The 14,912-nt window shown below is 39.6% G+C and overlaps 1 protein-coding gene across 8 annotated transcripts in view; it reads right to left on the bottom strand.

The window, feature by feature from the left end:
* The window catches only part of MARK3 (microtubule affinity regulating kinase 3), a 67,943-nt gene that overhangs the window by 40,082 nt on the left and 12,949 nt on the right, over positions 1-14,912 (bottom strand). For all 8 annotated transcript variants that reach the window (XM_083435917.1, XM_083435920.1, XM_083435918.1 and 5 more), the window contains 3 exons: positions 10,743-10,934; positions 6,603-6,656; positions 3,638-3,686 (listed from right to left, as the gene is read on the bottom strand). In XM_083435917.1, coding sequence (XP_083292043.1) covers positions 3,638-3,686; positions 6,603-6,656; positions 10,743-10,934 — 295 coding nt within the window. The remainder of the gene's footprint in view (positions 1-3,637; positions 3,687-6,602; positions 6,657-10,742; positions 10,935-14,912) is intronic.

The raw sequence follows: 14,912 nt of genomic DNA, 5'->3' as shown, positions 1-14,912 counted from the left end.
CGAACCGCCGACCATGCGATCGGCAAGTCCTAGGCGCTGAGGTTTTACCCACAGGGCCACCCGCGTCCCTCTACAAACCTGATAATGCAGAAACTGATAGTAAATTACACTTCATATTGTAATTGTCAAACCACTGTGTGGAGACTCAAGAATTAGCTTCAATCTTCTGCATAGCCACGTCACAATATGCACAGCTTAATTACTTCCTGCTTTGATTAACCAGTTTGTCACTGGCAACATTCAGACGTAACACTAAAACATAGTTTAGCATTGACATGAACAAGACTAGCCTTCTTCCCCAGTCTCGTGTGTTCCCTATAATACATCAAGAACTGGAACTCCCCATATGAACCAACCCAGACCAGGCAATCATAGTCTGAGGCTCTTCTTTGTGTGCTTCCTCCATGAGGTTCAGAGGGCCTTTCTGTTGTGGCTCCCCACTTGTTTATTGCTCTGCTCAGGGAGGCTCAGTTGGCACCTTCATTAAATATCTTTAGAGGCCAGGTGAAAATATTCCTCTTCCCCTAGATCAGGCATGCCCAACTCCCAGGAGACTGTGATCTACTCCCAGTATAAAAATACTGGAAGTGATCTATCCACGGGGAGGGGGAGCCAAAGTTGTTGTGCTTTTCTTGGAGGGGGGAGTCTACGTTGTTTACTGTTTTTTTTGGGGGGGAGCAAAGTTGTAGAGCTTTTTTAGGGGGGGAGGAGCCACAGATGTTTAGCTTTTTTTAGGGGTGGGACTCGCTCACCTAAAACAACAACGCAGCGGAAACGACTACTTCCGTATCCAAACTCATCAGCAAAAACCAATTAAAGACCACCCATTTGACATGACGGAGGAACAGAGCAAGGGTGGCGGGAGACTGGGACTTTCACTCCATTGTTTTTCTCTTTCTCCGATCGACAGGGATTCTGCGATCAACCGCGATCGTATGGGGATTGACCTGTTGATCGCGGTCGACCAGTTGGACATCCCTGTCCTAGACCTTTGGCAAATTAATCTATGGTCTTTTCAACTGTGGGGGGTGGTATTGTTCATTTGTTATTATGCTATGTATTTTTGTGTTTTTATATTGTAAACCGCTCTGTGATCCTCCAACGAAAGGCAGTATAGAAATTGAATTCATCATCATCATCCACTAGGAAGAGGATGACAGAAGCCTTTACTTTCCATTTCCCTTAAATGCCGTTTGATATGCTATCTGGATAATGGTTTGTCACTAACTAGAAGAAGTTTAATAAGAAAAGTCCATATCCCTTGTTCTGAAGAATGAATATTTTGAAACTGAGCAGAATTACTCATAAACCATGACACAAAGAAATCCTGTTCAAGGGAAAGCATTCAAGCTCCTCTTACTTGCTATGCAAGGGGAGCAACTAGATAGAGAAAGCCTGCAAGAAGGCCAAGCTCATTCACTTTGCGCTAAACTACCATTTCAATGCAACATCTGAATGCAGCCAATTGTGTCTGAAAGTGGCAAATTATTGCAAACCAAGATGATCTGAAGGCGGCTGTCTATTTTTGTTTTTAATTAGATTTTTAATTAGTTGTCCCCTCACATACATACACGTAAAGTAGTAACAGGCATCTTGGAGAAATAGGCTAGCGTTATGTGAAGACAGTCAAAAGCATTTAAAAAAAACAGAACTCTTTCAAACTATTACAGTATAATCCTAGAGGATTCCAGAAGTTTAATGTGATCAGTATTGACTGGACTTCAGATTTAATCTAAGAACAGTTATTTCCTGGCAGTTGAAGACTAGCTTTCTCTTTATTTTCTTCTCCCTGATGAATAGGTGTCAAAGCTACAAAGCCTACCTAATGTACACAGCAGAATCTAAGCAATGTTAATTGGAAGAGATCTTGGCTACTTCTGAATGCTAGATGCAGGTAGCACAATTAAATCACTATTGCAAAAGATACGTTTGCTTCAATTTTAGATACAGCATGTGAATGTGTCACTGGGTTCTGCATGAACTATAAATGCTACCAAGTTCTGATACTAGTTTTCTATACTGTATATTAAGTCTGAACTTTGTATCAAGAATATTGAACTGCATAGGAATGGAATTCCCTCAGAAACCACACTTATAAATGACAGTATCAATTACCACTTATTTTTACACTGAGCTTAATTTTAGGTTGACTTGAATTTTCATAGTAAATGTGATAGAGGTATTGGGGATTATGTAGAAGCTGTCAGAGAAACCTGAGTCGACTGGAGATTTAAAGTGCTGAGTCAGGGAATAGCTGAATCTCTTATTTAGGAGTCATGGGATTTATTTTATAAGCTTAGAAACATGTTTGAGCAACAGCATGCATCTCTTTAAGCTCTGACTATCACCATTCTCTTCAGGAAAAGCAAAAGGGAACTTCAAAACTGGAATGTATCTTTAAACCAATATACCCCTTAATACTACAAAATTAAGTAAAATATTGTAATTTAATGTTCCTCTTTAACATTCTCCAGAACAAGACATCTAGAACATCAACTGGGTTTGCTGCCCAAAAATGTCCTCTGAGAGGAAGCTGCTAGACTTATTGTACCCAAATATGTAGCAATGGATAGGCAATGGATAGGCATTCATATAGGACAGGCTGGCTAGTAACCATGCAAACAACTGTCTCTCTTGCTTGAGTTATCAAGAACCAACTTGTTATTCAGGCTCTCTGCTTGTGGTACACTATATCCTGAGGGTTCCTATGATGAATACATTATTTTGCCTAGCAGCAAGGGAGAGGCATTCAATGAAGGCAAGTTTAAGCAACAAGCGATGGGCTTTACTGTTGTACATCAATTTACAACTTCTGTAGAAAGCAGCAAGCAAATAAACTAAATGAATACTACACAGATGTTGTTGTGATGAAGTCCATCTTGCCAGCAGGGTTTTTGATTTCCCCCCTCTTTTTAATTGGACATGAGGAGTTTCTTGCACAACTTTGTGGAAAGGTGAGATTTGCAAAAGCAGTTTGAATGCGGCACAGGGGACAGCCACTGAAATCTTGTATTGTGTACAAAAGCCCCATAGGCTGAAGAGACATAACATATTTTTTAAATAATTTTTTTAAAAGCCATTAATTTCAGTTGGAGGACACTCAAATATAAATTTAGAGCAACACCTCTGTGATTGACATGTACATGTATGGAATAATAGAAACAGAAGCCTTCACACATTTTATCACATGGGGTAACGTGTAAGTAATACACAAAGCTAGGTAAGTTCACCTAAAGCAAAAACATGAACCCCGTCAAAAATTACTGGGATAATGGAGAACCTTCATATTCTCTCTATCTCTGAGGGATGCATCAAAAGTAGCACTAGCAGAGTTGTACTGAGACAGGGACACACCTACTTCCTCAATCCCCTGCCTACCCCCGAAATCTTCTTCAGCTGGTCCCCCATCCTTCAGAAATGAATTTTGAGGGCGAGCAGGGCACCGCATGAGAGAGGAGAGATTTCTGTTCCACTAGCACACATGCCTTATACTAGTGGAATGGGAGCATTGGATGCCGCTCATATTTTATAAACACACACATACTTTTAGTCAATTAACTAATGAATATATATTTATAAATATAGTTATTCCCACTTCTCAGCCCTCAAAAGTAAAAGGCTTTAACACATGCCTTACCTATATTGGGATGGTTTAAAATCTTCATTATCCTCACTTCCCTGAACAGCTGGAAGGGAGAGAAAAAAATACAACCGTTTATGATAAAAAAAAAAAAATCATCAGCCGTTTCTTTTTATTTTAAAGGGTGTATAGTCACATTTTAGGAACTTGGAAAAGGGTTCTTATATCTGAAAATGGTTTAAGAAACACCCCAGCAAAAAGCAAGCCGCACATATTGGGACACAAAGCTGTAACAAGCTGATGCTGAAGAGATTTCAGAAGGACATTCAAGCTTCTTTGCATGTCTTCTTAATCTGAACTCTAGAAATACTTTAGTGCTCCAAGTGCCAAAGGATGAACATTCCAGGAATAATTATACAGTTTGATATGTATCTGGAATCTGTCCAGTTCTGGGTCAAAATAAAATGTTTACCTCAAAAGGTTTCACAATGATTTTTGTGACTGTGCCAACAAGCTAGCACAAGTATCTAATAAGAATAGTGGGCAGACGCGAAGGAGAAATTTCACTGCTGTATGCTTTCCTAGTGGTGACATCCAAGGTATAGAAGAATGGCCCGGTTTGCAGTGTTCAAATGAGACTGTATGATCTGTGTATGTCTGAATAAAACCCACAGGTCTTGCTAATTAATTAAGACAACTCCCCAAAATTTAGTTGCTTATGCTCTAAACAAGGGCTGTGCAATTCCTTCCCACAAATACTGCTTTTTTAAAAAAAGGTAATAAAACCTCCCAGAACACTACAGATTTAACAGTGCAGCTCAAGACCTCTAACAGTAATCTGCTTTTTCATATTGCAAGATAAACAAAAAGCAATCATAAGAGTTGGCAGCGGATTAAGTCAAATGTCAGCTGTATGGGGCTCTTCCTGGGATACCTGGCAGATGTACGGGATTTAAAATATATATACTATATTAAAACTTCTCTTTTTCGAAGTCTGAGATAACATTGAATAAAAATTCCCAAACTCCTCATGTATATATTTAGCAAATTGCTCCATCTATTCCTGAGACTGATGGTAGCAAATCACTCAGAGGGCAACATCACAAAAGGATTCCTTTGGGGTTTAAAATTATATCAAGGAGGAGGAGAAAACTCTTGAGTTTCCAGAGATGCCTACACAGAAGAAAAAGTGGGACATACAAAAGTTTATCCATCTGTTGTTCCTTTCCTTTCCTTTCCTTTGTGTGTAAAAAGTCTATTATTGAATTATGTTGCTAGGCCATTTGCCTTATACTAAATGCACATTCATTAATTAGCAAATTTGAATCCATGTTTAAATATTTTTAGTTCTTGCCTCACCAACAATGCAACTTCCATTGAAGCATTGACAAATAAAGTACATGATAGACAGCACGTATAATGTGGAGGGTGTGGGTGCCCATCTTTTGAAGGCTCCCCAAGAATGAAAAGCCTGGTTCCTGGGAAGTGCAGTAATCTTGCAATTCTCTGCAAAGGAGTGTTCTGCTCTCACATCCTTTCAAGAAACCCAGGATTCCAGATGGCTGGTACTCTCAAGCATCTTCTTGATTATTTTCTAAAAGCTGCCCTTAATGCTAAAGGAGGGAGAGCAATCAAGTGGTTTTGTATTAAACCAACGACTCTCCTTAGAGATATATTAGGGCACTGCTAAAATAGTATGGTAGAAAAATATGGTGAGTCAGCATACAAACTAGGTAAAAGTAAAGGGACCCCTGACCATTAGGTCCAGTTGTGACCGACTCTGGGGTTGTGGCGCTCATCTAACTTTATTGGCCGAGGGAGCCAGCGTACAGCTTCTGGGTCATGTGGCCAGCATGACTAAGCTGCTTCTGGCGAACCAGAGCAGCGCATGGAAACGCCGTTTACCTTCCCGCCGGAGCAGTACCAATTTATCTACTTGCACTTTGATGTGCTTTCGAACTGCTAGTTTGGCAGGAGCAGGGACCGAGCAACGGGAGCTCACCCAGTTGCGGGGATTCGAACCACCGACCTTCTGATCGGCAAGTCCTAGGCTCTGTAGTTTAACCCACAGGAAAGCAGCATAATTTTATAGTCTGAAAGTCTAGCAACAATCCAGGTTACCACGAATAGCTGAAAGGAAGCCGGGAAAAGTGCACAATATCCAAGAGAAAAACCATGGGGAGGGTGGAGTACTAAGTCCTCCCCACTTTTCACCTGAAAGTCACACCCAGGTTGCTTTGCCCAGTAGAGATTCCTGGCTTGGGCTTGCAGTATTTCAAGAAAAATCCAATTGGATTGAGATGGGCTGCAGTGAGGGAAGGGGACAGGCTAAGCCCCAACTCCATCCTGCTGCTTTTCAGTTTTTCCACAGGAGTTGGGTTCCCAGACTTGAAACTGTTATTCACTTTGTATCTGTGTTGGTACTATTTTTAACTGGTTTTATATGTGGAACTGTTTTCAAAATGTTTGTGTTGTTTTTATATGGAAATGTTTTAAATTGTTTTTAGACATGTTTTATGGTAACAACTGTTTTATAAATTGCATATTCCACAGTTGTAAACTGCCCTGAAACATGGTGCAGGGCAGGAAAGGCGTCTAGTAAAATAAATAAACAAATGTGCAGCTCCAGTCTAAGAAAGTGCATCCCAGTAAATGCTTAATGTTTAATACATTTTGCCCATGAGACAAAACAGCGGAAGAAACAGAGGCTCTTGTTCAGTTTATGCAGCAGTTTGGAGTACTAGAATAAGGAAATAAGACGGATAGGTGTTATTTCAGACTTTTTTCATATGTAAATTCCTAGTTCAAATGGGATCAAATTCGTCAGATAAGACTGTGCACTTTCTCCCACCCCCTGCAAAATGCAGGAAAAAGTCAGCATTAAGTTGAAACCGCCATGAACTGTGGACTTCACCGAAAAATGCCAACACAAAGTTAAAACTAAGTCAGGGCTAACATGAAAAATACTACAAAGGGATATGAACTAAAATACCTGAATGGTTAAACAGCTAAGTGAACCTACCTTCTGTAGACTAGTTGGGTTCAACTGTGTTTTGTCGATTATTTTTATTGCAACCTAGAGAGAAAATGGTTCACAGTTAATACTTTGTTAACAAATGATTTCGTGTTGCAGTTCAGAGATATTGGTGATGGTAAGTGCACCACCCTTTGAGCACAGACTGCACAATACAAAATGACAAACACATCTGACATGATCTGAAGATTCAAGCATTAGTACTTAAAACCTGTGGATCGGGGATGCTGTGAATCTATCATGAACTTTCATAGGAGTATCAGACAATCTTTATCCAAAATCAATCACAAGCTGCATTCCATCACATGCAACTTATGTGGCACCTGTATTTGTGAGAACCTAACCTGAAGGCAGTCATCAGCATCCTAGAAAATGGAGTTGGTGCTCAAAAAGCAAACATGCAACTTGGCCACCAAAACAAAACAGAAATAAACTGTATAGAAAATAATTCAGGGCTCACATTAGTTTATCATGAATGAGATCTGAAAGAGGTTCTAAATATTGCTGCTTGGGATCTGCACAAAAATATGTTGAAGTCGTGTTCCTGTTCACTGCTCACATCTGTCCATTAAGCCCTCTATGACATGCCATTCCCTCCCTGTTTAACAGCCATTATTCCATGGTCACTAAACATGCTCAGACCACTCTGGGAATGTCTTTTTTTATTCTGCTGCTCTTCATCTGAGGATCACAGGTCAGTTTACAATATAAAAACACAAAAATACATAACATAGTAACAAATGAAAACAATAACCTCCATGGTATTTTATTTTATATTTTAACTATTAAATATATTATCTCTCTAAACCCTAAAGATTTCTTGTATTTCTGCAAAACAGGGGTTTCCCTAAGCCTGCTCATACCTAAGCCACCCATAATGTCTGGGGCAACCCAGTCTGAAGGGAAGGGTATAAGTAAATACCATTATTATTATTATTATTATTATTATTATTATTATTATTATTATTATTATTACTTTATTTCCCTCCTCTGTGTGCATAGGTCAATTCTGGCATCATAAGCAATAGCACTTACACCTGACATTTGATATAGACAGAATGATGATATAGTGCAATATGGGGATTTGCAAATAACAGGAAGAACAAATCCCTGTCCTTCAAGGACTGAGCCATGAATGGAACACTGGAACCAATCAAATGAAATTGCTACACATACTCAGACAGACATAGTTACATTAGATCACGCCACTTTCAGAAGCTCTGTTCAATATTGCAGCAAAAGAGAAATATTTCAGCAAAAGAGAAAGAGCAATGGGTACAGCGGCAGCAGCTAGGGAGGTGACAAATCACATGACTGTTCTATATACTAGAGGCAACAGCACTGGCAGAGCAGGTGTAATTCTAAAACAGAAAAAAGAATTATGAATCCAGCCTTTGAAAGAATGCCAAAGTCTCAAAGGTACCCTTAAGGCAATTTAAGGCAATTCAGTTTTGTCCCAAGGGCATGTCACCTCAGCAAATTTATGAGGTGTTCAGTTAACCATGTTTAGTGACTGCTACTCCTAATAGACAGAAATTCAGCCTGTTGTCCTGCATGTAAGAAGAAATCTGTGGATCAGCTCAGCATATGAGAGAGGAAGAAAAATTCTCTTTATTCACATATCTCAATCATTTAAAGCATTTTTACGGTGCTCTTCATCAAGAAGGGTTGTTAAACCCCTTGGCATACACCAAATATGAAAGTTTTAATACCAGGGAAGATTTAAAAGCTTCTCACAGTGTACACTGAACTTTCTATCTGCAGATGATGAAATTTCAATTTCCTTCCTTCCTTTCTAAGCGGCTGCTGCATCTCAGACAATTAACTTTAACAGAAGTTTCTACACAAGCGTTACACTGAGCTATAAGCCTCTTTGCCTTGATTCAACTTTCAACAATGTGTTCAACACAGATCATCCGTATACACAGCAGCGCCAGCCAATCCTGGTAAAGACGACACAATGCTGCAAGCCCCTTCTGCGACTCACCAGATGCACATTGATCCATAGCTTTATCACCTCCAGACCAGATTAACTGTAGCACCGTATACTAGGGGGATGCTGCAAAGCTACTCACAAACATCAGCTAGTATAAGACAGCTGTCTGTTGGCAGATTGGCCTTCCTTTTCTAACTAGTGTTATCACACTTGCCTGTGATCCACACTGAATTCCATTGCACTTCTAAGTGCTCATTTCAAAAGGTAACTTTTCAAATGCTAGGAATCCTCAAACGCGAAGACCAGCAGTTGAGCATAAACAATAGGTCATGCCTATTATCCAACCCTATCTTTTCTTTAAAACAATACCTGGATTTGCAATCGTATTTTATATTATATTATCTCGAGTACCCTCTGGACAGACACTCCTTGAATTTATCAGATTAAGTCATCCATCTACTTCTGAAGTAGCTTTCTGAAAAGTATCTGGAGATGAAGGCAGCACCTTTCCATGAATATGAAAGCAAATACGTGACCGAATAGCATATTCACTGTTAAGTGCATGTGGAGAATGTAAAATTGTGGGACACAGCTGGATCAAGAGGATGTCCACATATTTGAGTTCCTTTATCTTTGTCTATAGGAATTAGTATTTTATTCAGTACATAAATAAAATGAAAATAAATGCCTTTCACAATGATGCCAAGTCAAAACGGCAGCACCATAAGCAGCAAGAACTCCAGAAGTTATCAAAAAGTGAGCCACCAAGCCATCCAGATTTGCAAATGCAAGAGAGATTAAGGAATGGCCATATCTTTTAAGCAGTCTGCATCTTTTAATCAGGTACAAGTTCAAGGTGGCTTAGAGAAACATATTATCACCAGTTCCCAGGGTGCTGGTGACTAGCACAAAGCAACAACCTGAGTAATTTTTCTGCTAAGCCTGCTCCCCCCTCCAAAAAAATGTCAGCGTTCAGTCCAGACTTCAGTCCAGTCCATTTGCAAGGGAAACAAGAGCCTTCATTTCTCCCAATTGTCCAAAATTACATACTAGCTTTGAATGGTTTCTGTGCTCCCCCATTATTAAGGTCTGCCTCACACTTCAGTTCAAAAATAAAACTACATTCCACACATGCCAGCTATTTCTTATTCTTGGAACGTGATCCTGAATGAATTTAGAAGCAAGTTTCTCTGAATTTAATGCAGCTTACACCCAAGTAGGATTACAGTAACATTAGCATACTGCATAAATGAAACCCAGATCATGAGTTTATATAAAATGTAAAGTGATGCATTTTTTGTTTACGATGAAAGAATGTATGACACAAACCTACTCAAGCATGGCAGATCCAGGTTAACCAAAGGAACATAACCTCAATTTTAGATTAATTATCAAAACTGAAAACTAAGCTGGACTACAATTGGTCCTAGACCTTTTAAAAAGGCACAACGACAGTCAATACATTTAAAACAAAACTAAAACAATACAAAATAGACACTCGGGGCAAAGACCCATTTACTCAGCTGGGAAAGCCTGTCAAAACAAAAATGTCTTCGATTAGAACTGGAAAGTACAGATAGTGAGCACCTGTTACATCTCAGCAGAAATACTATTCCACAGAACAGAGCCAGTTGAACCACTACTATATTTAGCTAGCTGGTTTTTCCAGGTGACACTAATCTACAAAACTGATGATTCAATTCTATTCCTAAAAAAAGATTTTTTAAAGAGTGCTGGCAAAATATTGCTAGGAATACCTATGAAGCACAGAAATTCATTTGAGTCAGGAGGTGGGAAACCCATGCACTGCTATTTATTTCTTTTATTTTTGCAATAAATGTTATTCTCTCTATTCTGGTTTACACACATTTCAATCTGGAAAAGTATCTTCTTTGGATCAAACCTTTGGGGTTTTTTATTCAATATAAAGATGGAGTATTCATGCACAGTTTTGAGGTAACATGATTATGTGCTAAGTTCACACTATTACTGCATTTGCTGGAAATTGCTGTGTTAGGGACTTCTTGATAAAGCCAAAATATGAGTAGTAGCAGCATTAATTATGGTAATTAAATTTGTATATTGCTCTTCATCTGAAGATCACAGGGAGGTTTACAATATATTGGCTGCTCTTTTATGCTTAGGCATATTTAAAATAGCTTTTTGTTTTCGAAACATGAACAACACTGTACCTCTCTGCCAGTAAGAATGTGTCTGGCCAGTTTGACTTTTGCAAAATTCCCCTTTCCAATCGTTTTAAGAAGCCGGTAATTCCCAATATGGGGTTGTTCATCTGCACAGGAAGCTATAGAATTCCTACAGCGGGCACCAGACCGACTAGGTCGAGGGGGAGCTTCCTGCCGTCCTTCGCCATGAGAGGTATGCTGTAACAAAGAAACACACATATTTAAGACAATGTACTTTGGAAAACATTGTTCCAAATCAAAGAGAGAACAGACTCCAATGAACTAGAACTTGGCGATCACAATTAAATTAATGGGGCAGTAGATCAGGGCAGACGAACAGTGTTTCACACAGTGACTTTTGTCATCATAAAAGGGAAATGAACAAATTCATGGAGGGATACAAACCATGATACATAATAATATGCTGTATGCCCATCAACAGTTCCTCAGTATTATCCAAGTACAGTGGTACCTCGGGTTACAAACTTAATTTGTTTCAGAAGTCCGTTCTTAACCCCAGGCGTGCTTTTGCTAATGGGGCCTCCTGCTGCCGCCGGCACACAATTTCCATTCTCATCCTGGGGCAAAGTTCTCAACCCGAGGTACTACTTCCGGGTTAGCGGAGTTTGTAACCCAAAGTGTTTGTAACCCAAGGTACCACTGTATTAGATCTGTAGTGCTCTTGTGGCATCCAAGGAACTGATTATTAGCTCCACCCTCTAACAGTGCACTTGATGATTCCTTAAACAGTGCATTTCAGGATTTGGCAAATGTGTCTTAAGGAATCATCAAACAGGAGAGTTGGCATTAACATAGAACAAATGTGTGCAGATGCAGCCACATACATATAGGCTACAGTCATACCCACTTACTTAGGAGTAAACCTCACTGAACTCCACCAAACTGTCTTCTGAGTAGATGTGTATATAACTGCATTGTTAGGCTTTGTTTTGGTCCACAAAATCCAATAGAAACAGAGCCCAAGCATGTGTAAATCTATTTGCTCACACCCCCTTCACTTCCCCAGCTCTTCTAATACATTTTTCCTGTTTCCATTTGTTCAGCTATTCTGGCCTCTCCACCCACCCCTCTCCACACTGTCCAAATGCAGGTGGTAACCTCATTGAGGCAGAGACCTGCTTTTCTTATATTTTCCTTGTATTTCACAATGCACACTGATGAAACTGTAGAACATAACAAAATGGAAGTGAATCATTGTTCCTCTTTCAACAAGGGCTGTAGCTCAGTAGCAGAGCACATCTCTCAAATGCAGGAAGTTCCAGGTTCAATTCCTGGTATCTCCTGATATGTCTGCAAAACATCTATTTGACAACCTAGAGAGCCTGTGTAGACCAGAGGTAGCCAACATCATGCTCTCCAGATGCTGTTGGACTACAACACCCATCATCCCTGACCACTGGCAGGGTGCTGGGTGTCAAACAACTGCTGGAGGACATTGACATGTTGGCTAAACCTGGAGAAGACAATTGCTAGGTGAACCAAGGGCCTGATGCAGTATTGAGCAACTTCCTACATTTTTCACCAAATCTCTTTTCTAATCTTCTTTAAAATATGTTACTAATAATATCTACAAAAACATTGCTTAGGGTATAAAAAGAGTTCCCTAGAATTGTCTACATTGTTAACTGCAAGACAAGGACATGATGAACTGCAGGCAATAGTTTTAGACAAACTCAGTAACATCAATGATGCCAACTATATTCTTCATCCAGAGGACCATAGATGAATTATCTAATTCTATCACAATTTTTAAAGCTCTTGCCACTAAAATTGCTTAATCTGAAGTAGCAGAAGTGCTAACGTATAAGAAATGATAAAGAAATATAATAACGTAAGCCAACTGCTATAAAAAGCCAACTGAGTAACATGTAGAAATGCATAGAATAGCCACACCTACAGTGATAACAAAAGCTTCTTCATTCTGCCTTTTTCACTATTAAGTCCCAAAGAAAGGGAAATTAAGTACTGAAGAAGTGTGTGAAAATGTATGAAGTGACTGACGCACAAACAAAGTAGCAGAAGGTTTTGAATGGCAAGACAACTGAAATGGTGTGTCGTGTTCTATTTGTTTTTAAAGGGGAAGTGGCAAATGTACAGGATGATGTAGCGCTTGGCAAAGCCTAAACTGGCCTATTTGCTCTGACATTTATGGGATGTGCATCTGTGTACACACACAAACACACAGAGGAAGGGAAAAAGAAGATGAGAAAAATGACCAGGTCATTGAGAAGACATTCTGGTCCAAGTAGCTAGACAAAATAAGCAAACTGTGATATGGTTACCTTACAAACATGCACCTAAATTGTTTCTCTACACTCAAAGTGCACAGCACTTTCTACTAAGGGTGTGCACTAACCAAAAGCCCTTTGCTAAAGAGCTGTGATTAAAAAGCTTTGGTAAAATCATTGGCTATTGCATCTAGAGTAGAGAAGCCAGCCCATTCACACAAGAACTTATCTTGCACAGCACTGCTTGCCTCCCTCTCAAACTCCCCCCACCAATCTGTGCTGGAGGTTCCGCCACTCAAAGCAGATCTGGAGGGCCATGAGGCACAGGGAGAGCAGAGAGGAAGTTTTCGTGTGTAAGTCCTTGTGGCAATGGGATGTTTTCATTGAATAAAACCTAACCCCCTTAAATTAGTCCTGTCATTGACAAAAGAGCTCTCCCTCCTACCACCCACTTGCTTTTCTTATAGGGCAAGCTTGGTAGAAATGTTTAAAACTTTGCAGATACAATGCACGGCTTTTTCACACATCCGTATCTCTGAATCGCCCCAGGACACTTCAAGGTCCATATTTTAGCTCAAGATGCTTCTGAAAGCTCTTGCTTTGTCCTGGACAAGCCACAAATCTGTCTGGGGTGCCCTATTTCAGTTACTGCTTTGGGATTCATTCAAACCTGATGCAGTTCTAGTTTCTACTATGTTAAGGATCATCTCATTGGCAGTAAATATTGGCCACCAAGACAACTGTAGAGACTTCATTTTAGTTTAGTAGTTGTGGCATCTTGCCAAAAACACCTCAAAGACTATCAGCTGGCAAAACAAAGTGAGAAAGAACTTGCAGCCAATGTAAGATGAATTTAATCCCTCTCATTCTAAACATCAAGTATGTTGTGCATGGACAATAGCATTCCTTCTGAATTTGAAATAATTATTTTACAAGATTCTAAATAACCTACACTAGCAGCTTTAGGTTGTGCACACACAACAGGTCCCCCTACACTGTTCATAAAGGGAAAATATTGTGTTGTTTTGAGATTTTTACAGCATTTTTTCTTTAGTCCTGTGCTTGAAAATGCCTCAATAAGGTGAAAGGCTCTGTGGAAAAATATGGTAAACTAGCACATAAAGGTGATAAAATGTAAAACCATGCGAAGAGTTCACTTCCCTTTAGAAACCACATTTTCTCATTTCCTCGCTTCAGTCTTCAGCCATTCTCCTATTTTCATTTTTCTTCTATCTTTTCCAATATACTCCACAATTTATATCCAAATGCCACCCCATCTCATTTATCTTTTCTCCCCATTATCCTTACATCATTTTATCCATCACTTCCAACCTGATGGGCCCTGACCCAACCAGCTTATCCTTCCATCAGATGCAGAGCTTTGGTTTTTAATTACTGATGGAAGCTGTGGGAGGGCCTCAAGAACTAATAAAAAAAACCAACACAGAGTATTACATAATGTGTGCAATATAATCAGCAGTCTTTGTTCAGAGGCTGAAACTTTGTGTTGAGTTCTCGGTATTTCAGTGCCAAGTGAAGAAGCCAATGGATCAAAAGCTAGTGGAAAAGTAAACCCTAGAAACATCATTGCATGAAGACTATGTTGTGTTCCTGGGCAGCCCACTTCAGGGCTCCCTACCAATAGACACAGTGAGGCAGCTTAGGATTTACTTCTCAAGTAACAGATTTTGAGGTACCATTAAATAGGCAAAAGCTGCCCACCACATAAGATAATGGTGGTGCCATTTGGATATCCCACCAAAACTTCTGCAGTGCTCAAAGTCAAAATACGGAACAGGGCACAGTACAGGTCAGAAAACAAGAAGAGGAAACCTTTTTATTTTTCAATAGAAATAGTCAAGCCTTCATTTATGTGTATTCAAATCCTTCATTGTGGAAAATTGATCCAGGATCTGATTTAAGAGCT

The sequence above is a fragment of the Podarcis tiliguerta genome (genome assembly GCF_965153285.1).
Source record: "Podarcis tiliguerta genome assembly, chromosome: 1".
NCBI classification, from domain to species: Eukaryota; Metazoa; Chordata; class Lepidosauria; order Squamata; family Lacertidae; genus Podarcis; species Podarcis tiliguerta.
Note: the sequence above shows the minus strand (reverse complement) of the source record. Positions and strands in the feature narration are given on the sequence as shown.